The sequence below is a fragment of the Chrysemys picta genome, chromosome 10, assembly GCF_011386835.1.
Source record: "Chrysemys picta bellii isolate R12L10 chromosome 10, ASM1138683v2, whole genome shotgun sequence".
NCBI lineage: Eukaryota > Metazoa > Chordata > Testudines > Emydidae > Chrysemys > Chrysemys picta.
The window spans coordinates 26,484,229-26,506,551 of NC_088800.1; the positions used below are offsets into that span (position 1 = coordinate 26,484,229).

The 22,323-nt window shown below is 41.8% G+C and overlaps 1 protein-coding gene across 5 annotated transcripts in view; it reads left to right on the plus strand.

The window, feature by feature from the left end:
* The window catches only part of CGNL1 (cingulin like 1), a 126,542-nt gene that overhangs the window by 46,116 nt on the left and 58,103 nt on the right, over positions 1–22,323 (plus strand). For 4 of the 5 annotated variants that reach the window (XM_042853874.2, XM_008164042.4, XM_008164043.4 and 1 more), the window contains exons 3-8: positions 884–978; positions 2,384–2,477; positions 5,135–5,236; positions 6,260–6,408; positions 7,029–7,164; positions 8,622–8,834. In XM_042853874.2, coding sequence (XP_042709808.2) covers positions 884–978; positions 2,384–2,477; positions 5,135–5,236; positions 6,260–6,408; positions 7,029–7,164; positions 8,622–8,834 — 789 coding nt within the window. The remainder of the gene's footprint in view (positions 1–883; positions 979–2,383; positions 2,478–5,134; positions 5,237–6,259; positions 6,409–7,028; positions 7,165–8,621; positions 8,835–22,323) is intronic. The other variant, XM_008164044.4, reaches the window with a different exon arrangement.

Consider the following 22,323-nt stretch of genomic DNA (forward strand, 5'->3'; position numbering starts at 1 on the left):
TCAATGGGAAAACTCCCATTGACTTCAGTGAGCATTGGCTCATACCCTCAATGAACTTCTTCTCTGGTAAAATTGCTACAGTAGAATATCAGAGTTACAAACTGACCAGTCAGCCACACACATCATTTGGAACTAGAAGTATATAATCAGCAGCAGTGACCCCCGCCCCCCCAAAAAGCAAAAAGCTTCTCAAAGTCGGGCCGCCGCTTGTTCAGGGAAAGCCCCTGGCGGTCCGGGCCGGTTTGTTTACCTGACGCATCCGCAGGTTCGGCCGATCGCGGCTCCCACTGGCCGCGGTTCGCTGCTCCAGGTCAATGGGGACTGCAGGAAGCGGTGCGGGCCAAGGGATGTGCTGGCCGCCCTTTCCGCAGCCCCCATTGGTCTGGAGCAGCGAACCGCGGCCAGTGGGAGCCGCGATCGGCCAAACCTGCGGACACAGGAGGTAAACAAACCGGCCTGGACCACCAGGGGCTTTCCCTGAACAAGCAGCGGACCGGCTTTGAGAAGCACTGCTGTACAGTACAGTACTGTGTTAGACGTAAGCTTCTAAAATATAAAGAAAAAGTAGTTTGTTTTTTTTAAAGGTTTCAGAAGATATGGAAACTGTTTCTGTGCTTGTTTCATTTAAATGAAGATGGTTAAAGGCAGCATTTTTATTCTGCATAGTAAAGTTTCAAAGCTGTTTTAAATCCAGTGTTCAGTTGTAAACTTTTGAAAGAACCATAACGTTTTGTTCAGAGTTATGAACAGCTTCTGTTCCTGAGGTGTTGTAACTCTGAGGTTCTACTATATATAGGATGGAGAATTTCAAAGCCCAGAAGCAAAAGTGGGAAGCAAATCATTGAAAGAGTCTGTATTTTGATATCCAGCCTTGTGTTTTTAGGCAACTCCTGATCTGTTAAAGGGCCAACAAGACCTCACGCAACAAACAAATGAGGAGACAGCTAAGCAGATCCTTTACAATTACCTTAAGGAAGGGTTAGTAAACTTCATTAACTTTTATAGTAGAAATTGGAGATTGTACCAGCTTGAGGATCTTCATTTAATTTTTTGGGAGAGGTTGTTTGGTTGTTTGAAGTATGTACCTGTAATCTTCTGGATGTTTTTCAGATTCCTAATCCCCATAGCAGTCTGTTCCTATGTGTTTTATATTCAACATAAAATATTGTGATGCACAGAGAACAATTAAGTAGCAGCATATGGTAGCTGAAAAATTACTGTGGAGACTTCACCCTTAATATGAATATATAACAAAAAGAAAATTATTTAAAAACAACTTTTAAAATGTCTGTAAATATAGTTCTATACGTATCCAATGCAGACATCTTTGATTTGTTATGCAGAGTTAGTTGCCACTGGGACCACTGTCTTAGTAAAACACTACCTTGTATTGGATGGATGGATGGATGGATGGATGATGTAATCCTTCTTTCTTAAAGAAGTTATAAATTAAATACACTGTCGTTAAAATTAGACTGTAAACCAAAATGGATAGATTAATTAAAAATTATACTACTTCACTATTCTGAAGCTCAGCAATGTCCTTGAAGGTTACAAAGGATCTGAAAATTCCCATCTAATCAGAACTTGTATGCTGTATATTGTTCAGGATCAGATTAAATATACTTTTTAAAAAATTAAAAATAAATTTGTGGGTTGGTTAATTTAAAAAAAACCAAGTGTATCTCCTGTGGTGTCAAAGTTCAGAAAACATTTAAAAGCACAACACACAAATTGAGCAGCACAAAAACTATTTCTAAATTGGTGTATAAAAAGGGGACTGTACACCTAAAAGTCTGAGGTAAGTTCCCCTTGTCCTTTGCATCAAGTGCCTTCTCCAGGTGAAAGATTGTTACATTTTTTTGATGTTGTCTATTCTGAAAGTAACCAATTAAAAAAAAGGGCAGGGGGCAGAGAATTTCTAACCCACACAATATACTTAACATTTCTATGCACGCCACCCCTCAAGCCTCTTAGGCTATTGATTTAGCAGAGTTTCTGGTAGCTGTGATATCACAGAATGAGGGTGTTGTGACAATTGGGACATAGCAGGCAGGACTATGAGGGACCTAAACTTTATTGTGTTAAAAGTTTCAGGCAGCTTGTTCAATAACTTATGTGCAGAACACCCATCATTGCTATACTGGCCTTCAGCTCAGAATTGTAATAAAAGAGTCAAGTAATTTTCCAGAAAATATTTGCAATTAAAATTTTTTAATAATTTATTTAAAGTCTTTGTGGAATAGTAGTTTAAAATTTATTTTTAATTTGCTCCTAATTGATTTTATTATAATTTGCATGCTTGAGGTTTATTCCAGCCAGAGCAAAATAGTTGGTGTCCTAAATCATTGCATTGTTTACTTACATTGTGTCCATGTTTCAGAAGCACTGATAATGATGATGCCACAAAGAGGAAGGTCAACTTGGTTTTTGAGAAGATCCAGACTTTAAAGTCAAGAGCTGCTGGAAGTGCACAAGTAAATAATCAAATCACTTTTGTTTGTGTGTTTCATAGCTATAAAATAGTAAAGTACAGAACTGCGTATCATTGTCTAAAAGCGTTTACATGGTTTGTAAAAGGAGACTAGGGTGTGCGTAATACACACAGTAGATGAGTTTGAAAAGATGCAAAAAAAGCTACAAGCTGGATTTGTATACTATGGCCCTGATCCAGCAAAGCACTTTAAGCATGTGAATAGCTTCATTGACTTCAGTGGGACTACTTGTGCTTAAGGTTAAGCACGTGCTTAAGTAATTTGCTGGACTGGGGTCTCTGTGAAAGTGAGCCCAGGCTGCCGCAGTGTCTGCTGCGTACGAAGCTCAGTGTGTGTAAGCATTGGGTGGGGATTCTTCTGGGGGTCCGCGGGCGGGAGTGGTGGCTGTGCCCCAAGTTGGGCATAGGGGCACCAGTTTAATAATACTGCATAGGGCCCCATAAATCCTAAGGATGGCCCTGGTGGTAGGGCTGTGGGCAGAGGGGCGCTGGGCAAGGGTGTGTTGTGCAGGATGCTGTGCATTTGTGGGGAGGTTGGGGGAGGTATTCGGCATAGTGGATCCAGGGGGGCTCTGGCCATAGGGAATCGGGGGGAGGGGGGTGTTCCGGTGTTGGCCGTGGGTGCTGTGTGGCGCAGCATGGGCCCGCCCCCGAGGAGAAGGGGGGCCACTGTGTGTCTGGCAACTGCCGGTTTGTAAATGGTGTCCATGCCATGCCCATTGCCTCTGGCCAGCCCCTCGCTCTGGGAACTAACGTCCCCATGCCATGCTCCATTGCCTACCTGGGGGCCCACAAATATGTTTAAAAGGTTAATCCGCCATGCTGTGGGTGGGTGTTTGTGATATACTGAAGGTATTTTCCAGTGGTTGTGTCTATATGGTGGGAGAGAGAGGAGACTTGTGTGAACTCTTAAAAGTAATTCCTGCTGATGTCTCATATGCATTGAAAGGTGATTGTGTTAAAGGAAAGGTTGTTGTTTATTGCTGTTGAAAAGAATGCTGAATCTCCTCTCATTACAATGGCACGAATTGCTGTTTCTGCTGTGTGTGTTTTAAATATAGAATTTGTCTAGGATGTTGTTTAAAAGCAATAGTGCAGTAACATAATTTGACAGTTTGCATATTCAAAAAATAAATGTTACTATTACCTGACAAGATATCAGTTGTGTTTTTTTAATTCTAAAAGAAACCTGAAAAAAGCCTATTTGTTACCATGTTATTGATCAGAGGACTGAATTTGAAGTACCTTATCAATTTATTTTATTTTAGATTATAGGGAATCAGATTGAAAATATAAAACACAAGTGAATAATTATAAAAAGTATCTGTCCAAAATCTGCCCTCAGAGCCATATACTCAACTCCCATTGATATCTGTCAAAGGTGCACAAAGTAATCTGAGAGTGGAATTTTGCCTGAAGTATTAGTGGTTTATTCAATTGCTGTTCATTGGGTTTTAGTTTTTTAGAGCTATACAACACACACATGGTTCTTTTGAGATGTTTTCAATGCTACTGGAAATATGCCTTGAGCAAGCTGCAAGAAGCTGAATAAGAATTACATCTTTCAGAGTAGCAGCCGTGTTAGTCTGTATCCACAAAAAGAACAGGAGTACTTGTGGCACCTTAGAGACTAACAAATATATTAGAGCATAAGCTTTCGTGGGCTACAGCCCACTTCTTCGGATGCATATAGAATGGAACATATATTGAGGAGATATATATTCACACATACAGAGAGCATGAACAGGTGGGAGTTGTCTTACCAACTCTGAGAGGCCAATTAAGTAAGTGGGAAAAAAAACTTTTGAAGTGATAATCAAGCTAGCCCAGTACAGACAGTTTGATAAGAAGTGTGAGAATACTTACAAGGGGAGATAGATTCAATGTTTGTAATGGCTCAGCCATTCCCAGTCCTTATTCAATCCTAAATTGATTGTATCTAGTTTGCATATCAATTCCAGCTCAGCAGTCTCTCGTTGGAGTCTGTTTTTGAAGTTTTGCTGTTGTAAGATAGCCACCCGCAGGTCTGTCATTGAATGACGAGACAGGTTAAAGTGTTCTCCCATTGGTTTTTGAGTATTATGATTCCTGATGTCAGATTTGTGTCCATTAATTCTTTTGCGTAGAGACTGTCCGGTTTGGCCAATGTACATGGCAGAGGGGCATTGCTGGCACATGATGGCATATATCACATTGGTAGATGTGCAGGTGAATGAGCCCCTGATGGTATGGCTGATGTGATTAGGTCCTATGATGATTATAGGGAATCAGCGCATCATCAAAGATCTACAACCTATCCTGAAAGATGATCCCTCACTCTCACAGATCTTGGAAGACAGACCTGTCCTCGCTTACAGACAACCCCCCAACCTAAAGCAAATACTCACCAGCAACCACACATCACTGAACAAAAACACTGACCCAGGAACCTATCCTTGTAACAAAGCCCGATGCCAACTCTGTCCACATATCTATTCAAGTGACATCATCATAGGACCTAATCACATCAGCCAATTATAAAAAACAAATTATCACTATGTTTTTTATTAGTTCTGTCAGTGGTTTAATTTAAGTTTTAAAAGGAAATCAAAAAAATAATATCTTGGACTTTTAGGATTAAACATCTCTGTTTATTTGTAGGTTTCTAATTCTTCAACTGAAGTCAAAGCATTGCTGGAACAAAAAACAGAGCTAAAGAGCAAGGTTGCAGAGCTACAGAAAAAGCTGGATCTAGAAATTAGGGTATTATATTTTGTTACTTACATTATAAAGAATAGAAGTAGTATTGCAAATGTGATGTTCTAAACAAGTGACAATCAACTTGATAAAGCTAACATTTTCTTTTATGTAAGATTTATGCTAAACTTCCCAGTAAGCATTCTGTCCCTAAACTAATGACTGTGAATGCTTTGTGTGCTTATGTAATATGGGGCTTTAAATTTTGGAACTTTTATGTGAAGAGAATATTGCTGGGGTTATGAGCTCAAGACTTAGAAGATTCTGTGGGTTTCTCATAATTCCTACATTTAAAAAAAATCATTAGTTATATATCAGTAAATATACGGTAAATCATGCTAATATTCTCATATTAGTGAGTGGAATTTGCATAAGTGCTTAATATATCAGACAAGTGTGATCATTTTGCATCATATAGTTACACTTTTGCTTATATGGAAGATTCTTCTTTTTTTAAAGCGTGTGCTTTTCTAAAAATAATCTCTCCCCATTGTTTGCTTCACATAGCCCTTGGATGCCATGATGGAGAATTACATAAGTGAAACTTTCTTAAATAGCTGCAAAACTAAAGCTTTAAAAAAATCTTTAACTATGGTGAGACATGTTTGGCATAGGAGATATACTGTATTAATTCATGTAGTTACTGATAAAACAGGTATAGCGTTCGTTTTCAATCTGGAACTCGAAATGATTAAGTGCTAAAAAGCACTGAAGAGGCTGTGGAGGCAATTTAGTTGTAATAGATTATAGTGTGCTTTAAGTCTGTGATAGCGATCAGTGTAGTGGAGACTGACTGGCTAATACTGAGACTCCTTTCCTTTTCATATTTCTAATAAGAGTCCAGAAACCATGCTTATCTTCTCCAATACAGGTCTTGTTATGAGATTTCATAGTCTAAGTAGTTTAATATTGTAATTGAAAAAGAATGAAGTATTGAGAGTGAATCTTTTCATACCTTTAAAAACAAGGCCTTTAATTTTGTTGTTAGCATTTTACCTCAGCTTAATACTTTCAATGTGTACAATTTAGAATCAGCAAAATGCCAAAGAAGAGAGAGACACTACAAGAGCAACTCTGAAAGATCTACAACAGCAACTTGACAAAAGTGTACAAGAAAAAGATGCCTTGAAAAAGCGTCTAGGAGAAAGTGAGAAGGAACTCAGGCAAAACTTAGAGGAGTGAGTTTCTTGTAGAAAACCTTTGTGGAGTTTGTTCCTCCATTAAATACTGCAGATTAAATTTATCTATCACTCCCTCCCACCTTCTGCCCCCACCCCCCAAGTTTATGCTTAGAAGACACTAATCCAATACAATAGCAAGTAATGCTACTTTTATTATTACCTGAAGTGTTTAAACTACTACCTCAAAACTGACCATCTGGGGGTATTTGAGGCAAAACTAAGATTTTTAAAAAAATTTTAATATTAGTTTTAATGCGGGTTGTACTTATACTGCATGGTCATCCAGTACAGGTAGGTTTTTTAAAACACAGAAATGCATGAGCACTACAGCCAACAATGTTATCAATGAAAAACATTAAGTCTAAAATAAAGTTCAGTATTCCACATGTGCATATTTGCTGCATAAGAGAATATCCCATTTTTACCATTAGAGTGAAGACAAAGTCTCATTCTCCTCCTTTGTGGGGGGGATGACCAATATGCCCTGCACAGCTTCCACTATTATTGCCTCATTCGATCCCATCCCAGGCTGGGAGAGTGGGAGCAGAGTTTTATGGTACCTGAAAAACAATTTAACACCACTATAAACCTAAACATTTCTTTCCCCCCTTGATGAGACTTTTTCAAGTGAAGATGGAGCGGGAACAACACCAGACTGAAATCAGGGACCTTGAAGACCAGCTCTCTGAAATGCATGATGAATTGGATCATGCAAAGCATGCTGTGGATGGAGAGAAAGAGGTTTTGATAGAGGTTAGTAATAAAAAAAGCTCAAGAATAGTGTGCATGAGGATATCCTGAACAGTTGTATCTATGTCCCATTGAATGGGAGTTGTGGAAACAAGTATCTAATGTTAAAGATTGTCAGCTAGTAGATACTGGCTTCCCCTTTATATAGAGGACTCTGGGATGAGATATGAACTGCTTTGGTGTTTATCTTTCAACTAGTGGTCAGTGCTCTCTTTGTAGGACATGAAAGTACACTACTGAGACACAGCAGACTAAGAAAACATAGTAACTTTCATGTAAAGTATTTTGTTGCAGTTTTAAAAATCGTCCAAACAAATCTGCCAGAGTTCTCAATAGAAAAGACTCTGATGAGCAGAGAATGGCTTGAGTAAAACTCCTGGGAGCTAAAGATATCCTTCATTTAACTGATTTGAAAAACACACATGCAATCTGTGGTGTGACAGATACAGCACAGTAATCTTTCAGGCCAATTATGTCCTTCATCATGGCTTTTATTTTCTGAGGATTTTAGCATGCAGCTCATAAGCTAGTTTTACATTGATAGAAAAGAAAACAGAGAAACACCTACAGTCTGGGCTCCCACCTCAGCCCTGTAGTGCAGTGGTCTCCAAACTTTTTTGATCGCGCATCCCTATCAGTAAAAAAAAATTTTGAGCACGCACCCTCTGCTGCGCCAGCTCTACCATTTTTGCCAAAGCAAAAAAAAAAAAGGTGCTCGGACAAAGAAAAAAAAAAAGCGCTCCTCCTGCCACGCACCCCCAAGGATCCTCTTTGGCACCCCACTTTAGAGACCACTGCTGTAGTGAATGAGTGTGGCACCTTCATTGAAGGATCTTAATTCATATTTGTAAAATGGTTCAAGCCTCATATCACCCCTACAATGCAGGTAAGCCTTATCCCAGTTTTACAGACTGGAGTAATAAGGGATACAGAATGGAATAAAAAGGTAAGTGTGACTCATCCAAAGTTACAGTGAGTCTGGGGCTGATCCAGGAATAGAGTTAAGCTCTATCTACTAGAGCACATTTCTTTTAATACAAGACTATAAAGCAAAGCTGACCACAGCAAAGCAACAAAGAAGCACATTGTCACGTTGTTGCTTAAATATGCATGTAGATTAATAAATGAAAATGTTACTTCGGAGGTGACCGTAACAAAAATATGTAAGAACAAAAACATGCAGGAGGAGTAGAAAAGAGATCTGGAGAGCAGTACCCAACCATCAACAAACATCTAGGAGATTTACTGTGCTCTGTGTGAACATTAGCAAGGCCTGCAAGAGAAGCAGCAGAGCCAGTCGAGATGGCACAACTGAACCAAGGAGAAGATATTTTATATCATATCCTGTAACTGAAACACCATAGTTGTATAGAAACTGATTATGCGCTTTCCAATATCCATTTGCTAGAACCAGATAAAAAAGAGGTGTTTTAATTTGAGGGTTTTCTAAATGTTTTTAGGAGCTGATGCAAATGAAGCAAGATCTGCAAGAAATTTTCATGACAAAAGAACAACAAGAAGAAATATTGAGAAAAAGAGAACGGGAACTGACTGCTCTAAAAGGAGCATTGAAAGAAGAAGTATCTAACCATGACCTGGAGATAGATAAACTTAAAGAACAACATGACAAAGAAGTTCAGAATCTAAGAGAGGCTCTAGAAGAAGCAAGAAAGGTGAGCTTAATGGTGACAGTGCATCTTTGTGAGGAAAAAATTAACCTATGCCAGGCTTTTTGGATTATATGATTTCAAATCCTGCTCTGACCTCAGCACAATAAATAGTTAAAGTTTTGAGCTAGATCGGGGTGGCCAACCTGTGGCTCTGGAGCCACATGTGGCTCTATAGAAATTAATATGCGGCTCCTTGTATAGGCACCGAATCCGGGGCTGGAGCTACAGGCGCCAACTTTCCAATGTGCCGGGGGGTGCTCACTGCTCAACCCCTGGCTCTGCCACAGGCCCTGAAGCTGCCATGCCCTTGCTCTTCCCCCTCCATCCTGGAGCCTCCTGCGTGCCAGGAAACAGCTGATCCGGAGGTGTGGGGAGGGAGGGGGAGGCGCTGATCGGCGAGGCTGCCAGTGGGCGGGAGGTGCTGACCTTTTACTGTGGCTCTTTGGCAATGTACATTGGTAAATTCCATCTCCTTCTCAGGCTCAGGTTGGCCACCCCTGAGCTGGATCCTCAGCTGGTGTATATCAGTGTAACTTCACTACTTTCTCTGGAGCTATGCTGATTTACAATAGATGAAATTCTGACCCAAAGTCAAACAATTATTTACCACTTGCTTAATTTTGCTTCTCTGTAGACTGTGAAAGAGAGGTGTATGACAGAAAGGTGTGGTAGACCCAATGGCATGACTGAAACACTGAGGGTTGCCTTTAGATTGTCAAATGCATCTTGCTCACCAAAGATGATAATAAGGTGGTCTTTCTGGATAGGACCAGGAGCCTTTCTGAGAAGTGTGAATCTGGTGTTGTTCTCCAGAGGGATCCTTCCAGAAGCTTATCAGACTACAAAGCAACTGGGAGACTTTGTACGCTTTTTCTAAGTGTTTTCATAAAATTTGAATTTTGTTCTTATGGCAGGAGGCTGGTGGTGTCTCAGATATCCACTTCTTTCATTTTATGTCAAATGTGTCCATTAAGTTTGGGAGTTCCGAAATGAAACATATCATTGACCTTTCCCAAAGTGGTACCACCCGCCCTGTTCATAGTATTGTGATCACAGTAGACGGGAATCAGTTATGTTTAGGGAGTGGAGGGATTGCAAAATAGTTTTGCAGGCCCAATCAAAAATGCTCAGGTTAGCTCTGAACTACTCATCTGATCCACATACCTGTTGGTACTAGGTGACTTGTGGGTATCTTAATATTACTGGACCAAAATATACTGAAAAATGAAAATAAAATTAGGCTTTTGAAAAAAGGCTCTGTTTTATGTCTAGTGTGAGGGGAAAAGACATTTATAGAAAACGTGAAAGGCATTGTATATTTGTTATTTGATACGAGTACAATTTATTTGAATGGTTTAAAAACTGAGAATTTTAGATGTTTACACACATCAGTTTATTTATAGAGTGCAGTACCTCTTGTTGAGTTTGTCTGGCTGACCAAATTTGTCATTTTCCTTTATCTGCATGCTTATATTGAGATATTTGCTTCACAGTGAACTGCTTCAAGTAAATTAGTCTTTTTTTTTATTTATTTAAAGAGAGAGAGAACTGGAACTCTTAAAATCATTTTTTTTATTATACAATAATTGTTGTGACAGCTGAACCCCAATGAACCATCTTTCAAAGGTACTCCATAGTAATTTACTGTATTTCAGTTATGGGGCTGTAATTGCAAATGACAGGAAATGAATGAGTAGTCTGTTCGGTACAACAATAAAGCAGTCTGGGAAACAGCTCTATAACTGGGTTGCTGTGGCTAAGAGGTAGTTTATAAATAGCTATTCTTTACTTGCCTGGCATAGACTCTGATAGTTTAATCTGATGTACAAAAGTGAAACTCAATTCATTTTCATTGCTCTAAGGGCACCTCCTGCTCTGTCTTTTTACTTTCAGTGATTTTCTGTTATTTAACTAAAACAGTTTATCACAATGGTTACAAGCATTTTTATTCCTCAAATGATTAGCAAGCAAAAACCAGATGCAAAGAACATTTGACTAAGACCAGTTGTGGTATATTTGACAGATCATCTATCAGGAGACTATAACTTGCCTTTCAAGGGGGATAGACTGCTGTAATGGGTCATTTCCGTATCTTGACTACTATTATCTTATATGTGACTCAATTTATTAGTCTCACAACTATGTGGTGGATACACAACCATCTACTATGAAAAGCATAGTTTATATAAGAGAAATTGTGTTGACCTGTTTAAGTGTTGTTTGCATTATTAGAGCATGGACAGATTTACATTGTAGGATAGGATACAGGAAGTTTACATTAAAGGCTGCTGAAAAGAGTCATTCTATTGTATGTAATGAATCAAGCAGATGTGTAAATACTGTAGGAATAGTTTATACATAGGAGGAAGGAATACTGGTATCTTGTACATGGGGCTACATAGGCATCAGTGTGCATACAGGGTTGTTTGTTTTCGTGTTGCATCCCTGGCCTCACATTCCCTGTACTAAATAATGTTGTTTATAATTAGTCCTAGCCCTAAAAGGAACTGTTTTCCCTGGAAACAGGAAGGGATCTTTCTAGCAATCCTAGATCAACAGAAATGTGTCCACTCTTGGAGATACCAAGTGGATTGGCAGGTAGAGTACTGAGCTCTTACAGTCAGGGGCGGCTCCAGGCACCAGCGCGTGCCTGGGGCGGCAAGCTGCGGGGGGTGGCCTGCCGGTCACCGTGAGGGCGGCAGTCAGGCTGCCTTTGGCGGCATACCTGTGGGAGGTCCGCTGGTCCCGCGATTTCGGCGGCAATTCGACGGCAGGTACGCCAAAGGCGCGGGACTGGCGGACCTCCCGCAGGCATGCCGCCGAAAGCCGCCTGACTGCCGTGCTTGGGGCGACAAAATACATAGAGCCGCCCTTGCTTACAGTATGCATGACTAGCACACCACTTGTATGTCTTTCATACCAGGTTAGAACATAGACAGGGTAATCTGATGGGAGTCCAGAGGCAGATGTCTGTCACATGTGCAGCTCTGTACATATGCTTACTGATTTGATGGTTGGTTTTGCCCCAGATCATTGGTAAATCATGGTGTGATGATATTTAAGTATTGAATTAAGGTTTCCTTTCATGGTTTCTATATTAAGATCTTCATTGTCTTTCCTGTAACAACCTTCCTCCCTGACTTTTGTGTCCCATCATTGCTTTAGTTTTCATTTTATTGTCCCTGATTGACAGTCACACTTGCCACAGAGAACATTATTTCACTTGTCAGTGAAATGCTCCCAGACTCTCAATAAGACAAAGAGAAGACACTGGTTTTCCATTTAATAATACTTCTGCACTTCTATAGTACTTCTCCATCCAAGGGTAAATAGCATTTTACACATACTAATTTAATGGCACCTCTCTAATGACAGTCAGGGATGTAGAAGTAAGGAATAAGAATCCCTTTGCCAGCCACTAAAATGCAGTCCTCTCTGCTGTGGAATGCAGTGTAGTGCAGAAGAACACTACACAGCAGTTTAGGGAAGAAGGTGGAGAATTTTGCCCAATAGATAACAATATCAGTGGGAGTTTAGGGAGGCAGCATGTAATTATCTGAGTTGGAACTTGGTCAGCACAAGACAACATTGCTACTCTTATGAAAAGTCCCATGGAAACTTTAATGATCACATGTTGGCAGGTCAAGTAAGTTTTATGACACTTTTCCAAAGACAGCACCTCCAGTGGGTTCCCCTTCCTTGTTATTTTTAACTGTTAAGCACCACCAGTGTGCTCAGTGCAGTAGGAGCCACGGAAGAAGACAATAATCCCTGTTCCAAAGAGTTTACAATCTTACACAGAAAGAATACAAAAACAGAGTCCTCTTTTGGGTCTTTTTTTAACTGAGTATTCTTTTTGGTAATGGGCGGGTGACAACTATTTTGTGAAATTACGGTAGCATTTTACACTTCATTGGGGGAAAATCAGCTGCATGTGGATTCACAATGCCACAATCACCACTTTCTTGAAAACCTACTGTCCCTTAGAAGTGTTTCTAGTCTAAGCACTGAGCAGTCCAGTTCCTGCCTACCTTGTGAGATCACTGTCTCTATTTAAGTTGAATAATGTAATGCTTGGTTTAAAAAGCAATTCCAGAGGTGCAATCTTCAATTGTAATTGATGCATCCATGTTAACTTGCCTTTGGAGAATGTTTTTCTAAAAATTCTGCACTAATTTATTTTCTGAGTCTTTAAAGCATAAAACATATGACTCTGTAATAGAATTTCATAATCTCCAAAGTGCATCACCATGAAACAAAGTTTTTGCACATATAAAAATCTACTTAATGATCTTGGCAAGTCATTAGACAAAGTCTACAAGGTCCAGATTATAGGATCAGTCTTTCTGTAAACACCCTGTGAAAATATAGAGTGTAATTTATTTATTTTTTGAGGCTCTCTTAACCTACTGTATGTTTTGTTGCAGGCATATTATCTGAAAGTAAGTCCAGTGCTTGTGTCTTGTATGTCTGTCTGACAATGCCGTCAGGTCCTTAAATCTTTATCAGTAGGGTAGCAGTGTCTGCTTACTTATTTTAAGGTGGCTCTTGTCTCAACAAATAGTTATGGCTCATCCTAGTTAAGTTTGGTAAGATGGGGATGGAGAGGAAACTTATTCAACAAGTTACAGTACAAGCTTAGAACATTAGTTAATATTTTACTATATTCTTTGCGTCTACTTATGACCTTGACAAAACTGTTGGCGTAAACCAATCTGAGCATGTCAGGATACGTAGCTAAGAAGATAATATGACACTGAAATAACTATTTCTTGAGAGGTTAATTCTTTCTCTGATCTTGCTATTGTAACCATGTTAAATGCTCAGTATTAGATCCTGTTTACATTACGAAATAAAATTGTTTGTTTAGTATGTTCTGTGTAACAAAGGTATTACGAACACAGGCACCTGAATGTTGGGCTGGAATCTTTTGTTCCTTTTCCCAGATGAAAATCCAAGTAGTTTTGAAAATGATATTGGGTATATAACACAAAACAGTGGAAGTGTTCCTGGCTAGAAAAAATATTCAGCTGCCAGACAGGTGGTTTGATTTTATTTAAAACATTTGTTCTTCAGTTGTCCTATTTTGAGGTGGTCACTTACTAGAAAACAATTGATAAAGAGATTATAGTTGTTAATGGAGGGGAAAATACTGTATGATCTTGTACTTAGATATATGTGCTTACCTCCTGTAAGGTAGTGAGGATTCAGGGTAGTTGCAGCACATACCACTCTGGGATCAGAGATAAACATACCTTTAAAACTCTAGTTAATGACTGACTAAGAATAAGTAACCTCCAAAAGCACAGTAATATGTTAAAACAGCCAAGTTTCTTTTTGAAAAGAGGGGAATCCTAAATAAAAACAATAACAGTTAGAACTGTAATAGATTTGTCTTGTAGTTATAACTGCCTGCCATCACTACTTCTCTTGGGTTTGGTACTCTTAGTATTTCAATTTGCTTTCACCCAATCTTTCTGTTCCCCTTTACTGAAGTCTGGGTTTTTGTCATCTATACAATAAAATTTTGCACTTGTTAGCACTTTTCATCCCAAGATCTAACAGCACTTTATAAAGTAATGTGCAAGTTTAAATGATTTGCACAAAGCTGCAAAGTGGAAAAACAAGAGAATTGGGAATAGAAATAAAGTCACATTATTCCCAGTCATGAGCTTTAATGACTAGATGACACTGCCTCAATAATTAATCCTACTTTAGGGGGACTTGTTTTCACCGTAAATATACAGTGTTATAACTCAAGTGTTGCCCCTAACTTGAGTCCCATCCACACTTATACCTTTAACTTGAGTGTGGCTGTGCTTTTAACTCAGTTTAGCTGGCCCTTCAAGGCGTACAGACTATAGCTTGTGTTAGTACAACCTGTCAGTTGCTAATACTTTCACTTTTTGCTGCTAATCCAATCCCTTTGCAGTTCACATGTTTGTTCACTATGTGGCAACTCTCACTGAAGGTAGGCTAACTTGAGAGCCGTTAACTTTGCAGAACGATTTTCTGTCTGAAAATGCAGTTTCAGCAAAATCCAAAATTTTTCATGGGAAAATATTCTTTTCTCCATTGGGAAAATTGCAATGAAATTTCATTAAGGTGGGCTCACCCAGATTGAATATTTTGGAACCCACCCAATACCATGAAACATTAAACTTCATTTTCCTATCACATTGTCTATGGGAGTTGTAGTTCTGGCCTCCATTCTCTCCTACTGGCCCGACACCTTGGAGGACTACATCTCCTATTAGGTAATGTGCTAATTAAATCTGACTGAGTTGTGTGATGCATTATGGAAGATATGGCCCAGCCAGGGAGCCAGGCCTATAGGAGAGAATAAGGGCATCAGACTCTCAAACTACAACTTCCATAAGGCAAAGTGCCACAATGGGAAAATGCAGCTTAAGGATTGAAGTGTTTTGAGTCAGCAAACTTAAATGAAACATTTCAATTCTGGGAAGGTCAAAATGTTGTGCGTATGCATTATGATAGTCTTTAATTACATTATCACATACATTTTTATTCTACTTGACCTCTGCCTTATTCAATGCACAGAATGGATGGTACTCAGTGAACAGCTATTCCATATTTTTGTTTTCTTCTCATTGTTCATCGTGTGGTCGTAGGCTTTTTTTACTGCACGCAATTCAAACCGTGCTCTGAAGACAGAATTATTCATTTCCTCATGGGCTTTTTAATGGTGCTTATCACTACAGTATCTGAGTGTTTTACAAATGTGAATTAATTTATCTTCACAACACCCCTGGGAGGTGAGGGGGTGGTAGATGGGGAACTGAGGCACAGAATTAAGGTCAAGAGAATCCACTAATTTTGGGTGCGCAATTTGGGACATGTAGGACCTGATTTTTCAGAGCACAGCTGCTGGTGAGCCTGGTGCCCACCCCAGTGCCCTGCAGCTCCATGGATTTAAATTTTGTATCCACACAGGGCTTTACTTACAGGAAAGTCTCAGTCCTTTGCCAAGTGAAGTCAGTGGTAAAATTACCAACACCTTCTAGGGAAGTACTATCAAGCCCTGTGTTTGTAACCTGGGTCATCCGGTGGGGCCTACTTGCCTAGGTCCAGGGACCACTCTAAATCTATTTATTATGCAGGACAAAAGAAAAATAAACTATATGTTCTTAACAGTAATCTTTACTCGGGGCTTGTCTACATGCAGAGTTGTACCAATTTACCTCTTAATTAAAACAGGTGGAAATGGCTGGGTGGACACGCTTATTTCAGTTTAAATTAAATGGATTAGGAACACGTTTAAACTAAACCAAAATAAGCCTTAAACTGAAATAAGCACCCACGCAGCCTTTTGTACTGGTTTAATTAAACCAATTTACATATACCAGTGCAAATTTATGTGTAGAAAAGGCCACAGTATTTTATAGTATATGTTTTCAGGGTAGAAGTGGGAGAGGGAATATTTATCTCTCCCTGAACATGTGCTGTGTGTCCAGAGGGAGCACAGCAGAAGCTTATCACGGTGTATGTTCCTGCCCTTTAAATATCCCTCATTTCCTGCAGGACGTTAGTCTTTAATTAATTTTTTTAAAACAGGGATTTTGTGTTCATTTGGATGAACCTTGTAGGCAGGAATTTTCCCACAGGAGAATAGGACTTTTAAAGGGCAGTGCTGTCATCATGGAGTTCTACTTATTGTGGAGCTGAGGCATTTAAATGTAGCCTTAGGTAGGGTTACCATATTTAAAAAATAAAAAAAGAGGACACTCCACGGGCCCTGGCCCCGCCCCTTTCCCCGCCCCAACTCCGCCCATTCCCCGCCCCTTCCCCAAAGTCCCCGCCCTAACTCCCCCTCCTCCCTCCCAGCCACGCGAAAAGGGCTGCCCGAGCGCTACCGGCTTCACAGTTTGCCGGGCAGCGTCCAGACCCTGCGCCCCTGGTCGGCGCTTCCCCAGCACAGCTGGAGCCCGGGAGGGGAAGCGCCCAGCCGGGGGCACAGGGTCTGGAGGCTGCCCGGCAAACCGTGAAGCCGGTAGCGCTCGGGCTTCGGGCAGCCCCCATGCCTCCGGACCCTGCGCCCCCGGCCGGGCACTTCCTCTCCCGGGCTCCGGCTGCTGTGCGCCTCCCCTGACTCTTCGGCTCTGTTTAAGATCCGAGCTGCCCGAGCGCTACCGGCTTCGGGCAGCCCCCTTGCCTCCAGACCCTGCGCCGTCGGAGCAGAGCAGCTGGAGCCTGGGAGGGGAAGTGCCTGGCCGGCGGCTCGGGGTCCGGAGGCAAGGGGGCTGTCCGAAGCCAGAGCGCTTGGGCAGCTCGGCTCTTAAACAGAGCCGAAGAGTCAGGGGAGGAGCAGAGCAGTTGGAGCCCAGGAGGGGAAGTGCCCAGCCGGTATTTTTCCTGGACATGTTCGGCTTTTTTGCAATTCACCCCGGACGGGGGTTTGATTACCAAAAAAACGGACATATGGTAACCCTACCTTAGGTGTAGTTGTTGTTTTTCAATAGGGAAACTTCATCACAATTGCGTACATGCTGTATTCAATGGAATTTTAGAACCGGGCTGTTTTTAGCTGAGATATGTACTATTGCAGTTCCATTCTAATTATCATGGACTGTAATTTGCAATAAAGATTTGTGCCTTTAAACCCTCACATTCAAAATTCATATTAAAAACAATGAACTAGGCTCACATCTGCTCTTCACTGTATTTTGGCAGGGATATTTTTCATTTTTCTTTATGTTTAATGTCAAGCCAGCCATTTAAAATCTGTAATTGCCCACAAAGCTGATTGGCTAATCCTCTAAACCATCTGTGGAAGGTTTGCAGTTTGACCTGATATTTCTCCAGAATTAAAGTGCATGGGAACGTTGTAAAGATTCCAGTGTTTTCGGTGTGTGCAACCAGATTATTTTCTTTGGGATGTGACCTTTTCTTGTCCTAAACTGATTTTTCACATTTGACCTTTCCTTTTTGAGTCTGATCACTTGTTCTGTTTATGATGTCTTGAATCCACTTACTCTAAACTACTGCCTTGTTTTGGAGGTTATATAAAATCATTCAGAACAACATACACAGTGTTTCATATTTAAAATAGATTAGTTTATAATTTTTTTCCTATTTGAGACGCAATATGTTAATATAATTGCCATGTTCTTTTGATAACAACATGCTTGTCAATGATTAGATTGAGTGTACAGTGATCCTCATTAGAGCTTCTGCAGTCATCTTATTATGTGCTATTAGTACTATAGAGTCAGAAAGCTAGATTCAGTCCTGGTGTTAGTGGATATTTGCACTCAGACTGAATTTAGCTCTAAGGATTTAGAATAGGGGTTCAGTGTATGTGTGAGAGAGAGAGAGCGTGCGTGTGCAGCTGAGTTTATGTAACAGCATTGCTACTGAGTTTGTGAGCTGCTAGTGTAGCTGGGGAAAGAAGCTGCTTGCTTTAATTCTCCTTCCACATGGCAGAATGACAACATCATGAAAGCAGAGGCTATTGTTTCCCCTGTGAAATTTGAGCATCATTTTATACAATATTATTGTGCTTGGAAATATCCCCCTGACGCAGGTCTGTAAGAGTGTCCACATGTGTGATATTGAGTAAGGTGGCTAGAAAGACAAGGTTGCAGATAATACATGGCTCTCACTTCACACAGTGGTACACTTATTAGTTCCCCATTCAAATGGGGATGCAATTCACAACCATATTTTTTTTATATTTATATGAGTGGGGTTTACAAAACCCATTTGCAGATTCAACACAACATTTGGAATAATTGTGGTAAAAGCTGCAAAAATGTATTTGTCCCCAAATCTGTGGAACACTAATGCAGTATCTCATGCTCAGTGTACTCTGTAGATCTGGTTGGGTTCAGGGAATTTCACAGAATAAAATGTCCATGGAAAATTTAAACTTTTAAGTGAAAAAATGAAAAGTGAAAAATTTTGTCTGAATGTCAAATTGAAAATGTCACTGATGTCTCATGGGAGTTGTCGTTTGGGTGCCTCGTGTCTACATTCTCTTCTATGAGCCAGGCTACCTGGTTGGATTACATCGCCCATGATGCACCACAATTTTCCCATTTGCAGAACTGGGCATCATCGTAGTCCCAGGTCATGGTGCATCATGGGAGATGCAGTCCAGCTGGGGAATCCAACTCGTAGAAAAAACTAGAGACACAAGGCCCCAAAACTACAACTCCCATTACTGCCATGGCAGTATGCTCAAACCTAAAATTGTATGTTTTTGGGGTTAGTTTTTTCTATGAAGAGTTGAAATTTTCAATGGAAGCAGATGGTATTTGTGGAAAATTTTGTTTAATTGAAAACCCAATTTTCCTTGGTAAAGTTGTTTTGATGGAAAATTTTCAGCCAGCCCTAATACTCTGGTATACTTTTATTTTTTTATTTTTTTCAATAAGTTTATGTTGTATTGTGGGTGTGATACTTTGTAGTCAATTTTCAGTGACTCAGGCTCAGTTTTCCTTTTCCTATTTTGGATGACCACACTAAAAAGGGGTGAGCATTTAAATGATCTGAACTCAATTTTGAAGACCCGTTAGATTTAATGGTGGCAGTCACCAATTGTTGATGTTATATTGCTTCTGTCTGAAGAGCAAACAGAATTGCAGTTCCCTCATATGGGATCTCTCTGATGGATGCTGCAAATAGAACATTCTCACCATGTTGTTGTTGTTTAATAATTCCTGTTAAGATGCCTGGAGGAAACTGAGTAAATTGTATTTAAACAAACAGCAAATACAAAACAGAAAATAGGAGGTGTATGAAAAGCTGCTAACTTTTAAATAGGGAACAGTGCAAGTCAGTAAAACCAATGGGGCAGCTTGAGAGAGCCACAGATTTCAGTAAAGAAAAAAAAATAGTTTAGAATCCCTTGTTCCCTAATACTTTTAAATTAATGGGACACTCCAATTATTACCTTTTTTTTCTTTTTGTTAATTAACTATCACTGGGGAATTTGGATAACCCCAACTCAGCAAAAAGGTACAAATTCCCCAGTGATGATTTAAAAAAAAAAAAAAAAAAAAGCCCAGAGTAAAGGCAGCGTCTGATGCAATCTTTGTTAATTCTGACTTTTTAATAGTGGACTTGTACTTACTACCATATTTATGAATGCCTCCAAACATTTGGTCCTCTCCTGCCATTCTCTGTAGCTATATTTGGCAATTAAATGATATTTGGTAAAAGAAAGAAAGAGAAATCAGCCCAATCTTAATCTGACCTTTTATTTCTCTGAATTCCTTTTCTTAGGGCAGTGTTTCCCAAACTTGGGACACCACTTGTGTAGGGAAAGCCCCTGACGGGACGGGACGGTTTGTTTACCTGCCACGTCTGCAGGTCCAGCCGATCGCAGCTCCCACTGGCCGCGGTTCGCTGCTCCAGGCCAATGGGAGCCGCTGGAAGTGGTGCAGGCCGAGGGACGTACTGGCCGCCGCTTCCAGCAGCTCCCATTGACCTGGAGCAGTGAACCGCGGCTAGTGGGAGCCGCGATCGGCCGGACCTGTGGACGCGGCAGGTAAACAAACTGGCCCGTCCCGTCAGGGGCTTTCCCTACACAAGCGGCGTCCCAAGTTTGGGAAACACTGTCTTAGGGGATATGTGCACCAGTGTAACCACATCAATGTAGATGTAGTTAGTTGGTTATGTGAGGCGTTTGCATGGGTGTGGCAACTTCAGTGTAGTTACAGCCATGTAAATTTCCCTACTCTAGACAAGTCCCTTACATTTTGTTACTTTAGTCTTTCCTCCTTAGCATCTTTTTTCCAGATACACTCACTGCCCTCCCTTCCTTTACCTACCCTCTCCCCCAGCAGGTTGTGATTCTTTAACAAATACCTACAACCTGGTTTTGCTGATGGGGCGTGTAGACTCTTGAAAACATGAGACTTCCTAATATAGTTTTTCAGAGCAGGAAAGCTGCTTAGTTAGTAGGTATTAAGTGAGAAGAAGATGCAGGTTAATAGGGAAGGTTTGCAAGGGTAACAGGGAAATAGGTATTAAGAGGAGCAGTTAGGGATGGAGGACGATGTGAGGGTATGTCTACACTATGAAATTACTCCGATTTTACAGAAGTTGATTTTTGGGAACAGATTGTATAAAGTCAAGTGCACGCGTCCACACTAAGTACATTTATTTGGCGGTGTGCGTCCATAGAACCGTGGCAAGCGTCGACTTTCGGAGCGGTGCACTGTGGTAGCTATCCCACAGTTCCTGCAGTCCTCACTGCCCATTGGAATTCTGGGTTGAGCTCCCAATGCCTGATCGGGCCAAAAATTTGTCGCAGGTGGTTATGGGTAAATGTCATCAGTCAACCCCCCTCCGTGAAAGCAACGGCAGACAATTATTTCGCGCCCTTTTCCCTGGATTGCCCGAGCAAACGCCATAGCACGGCAAGCATGGAGCCCATTTAGCCTTTTTTCACTGTCACCGTATGTCTACTGGATGCTGCTGACAGACGCGGTACTACAGTGCTACACAGCAGCAGCTGCAGTTCCTTGCCTTTGCAAGTTAGCAAAGATGGTTACCAGCCATACTGTACCGTCTGCTGCTTTGCAAGTTGGCAAAGACGGTTACCAGTCATACTGTACCGTCTGCTGCTGTCATGGGTGCTCCTGGCCAGCCTCTGTGAGGTCAGTAGGGGGTGCCTAGACAACAGGGGCGGCTCTAGGCACCAGCTAAACAAGCTGGTGCCTAGGGTGGCAAAATGTATGGGGCGGCAAAATGCTGGGGGGGGAAGTGGCCGCTGCCCGCAGGAGAGCGGCGCGAACAAGCCGAGGAGCGGCCCGTCCTCTGCAGCCGGGGCAGGGCTGTGCTACCGGCGCCTGCCTGAGGGGGGGGTGGCCGCTTCCCGCTGCCCGCGGGAGAGCGGCGTGAGCAAGCCGAGGAGAGGCCCGTCCTCTGTAGCCGGGGCAGGGCCGCACTACCGGCTCCGCCTGGGGGGTGGGCGCTGACAGCGGCTTCAGAGGACGGGCCACTCCTCGGCTTGTTCGCACCGCTCTCCCGCGGGCAGCGGCCCCCCCGCCAGGCGGGAGCCAGTAGCGCGGCCCTGCTCTGGCTGCAGAAGACGCAGGAACATGGCGCCCGGGCGGTCCACTCCTCCTCGGCTTGTCCCCGCCTCTGCCTCCTCCTCCTCCGCCTCCTGCCAGGGGAGGGGAGCGGAGCGGCAGCCCGGGATGAGCCCAGCTCGTGCCAGAGCCAAGGCGAAGCCCAAGGATGAACAGGGCTGGGATCCAGCAGCAGCCCCAACCCCTGGCCCTGGGAGCGGTGGTGACCAGAGATGACTCCACCTCAGGCCAGATCTGCAGCAAGGTAAGAGTCGGGCCAGATGGGAGGGTCCCCAGGACCTCTGGGGAGCTTCTGCCTGCTGGAGCCCCAGAGGCTGCTGCCTCCCTCCCCAGCCCCTCACAGCACTCCAGTGCCTGGAGTCTCCTTCTGCCTCCCCTCCTGCAGGGGGCGAGCGACCTGGCAGAGAGGAGCAGCATCTGCCCAGCAAGCC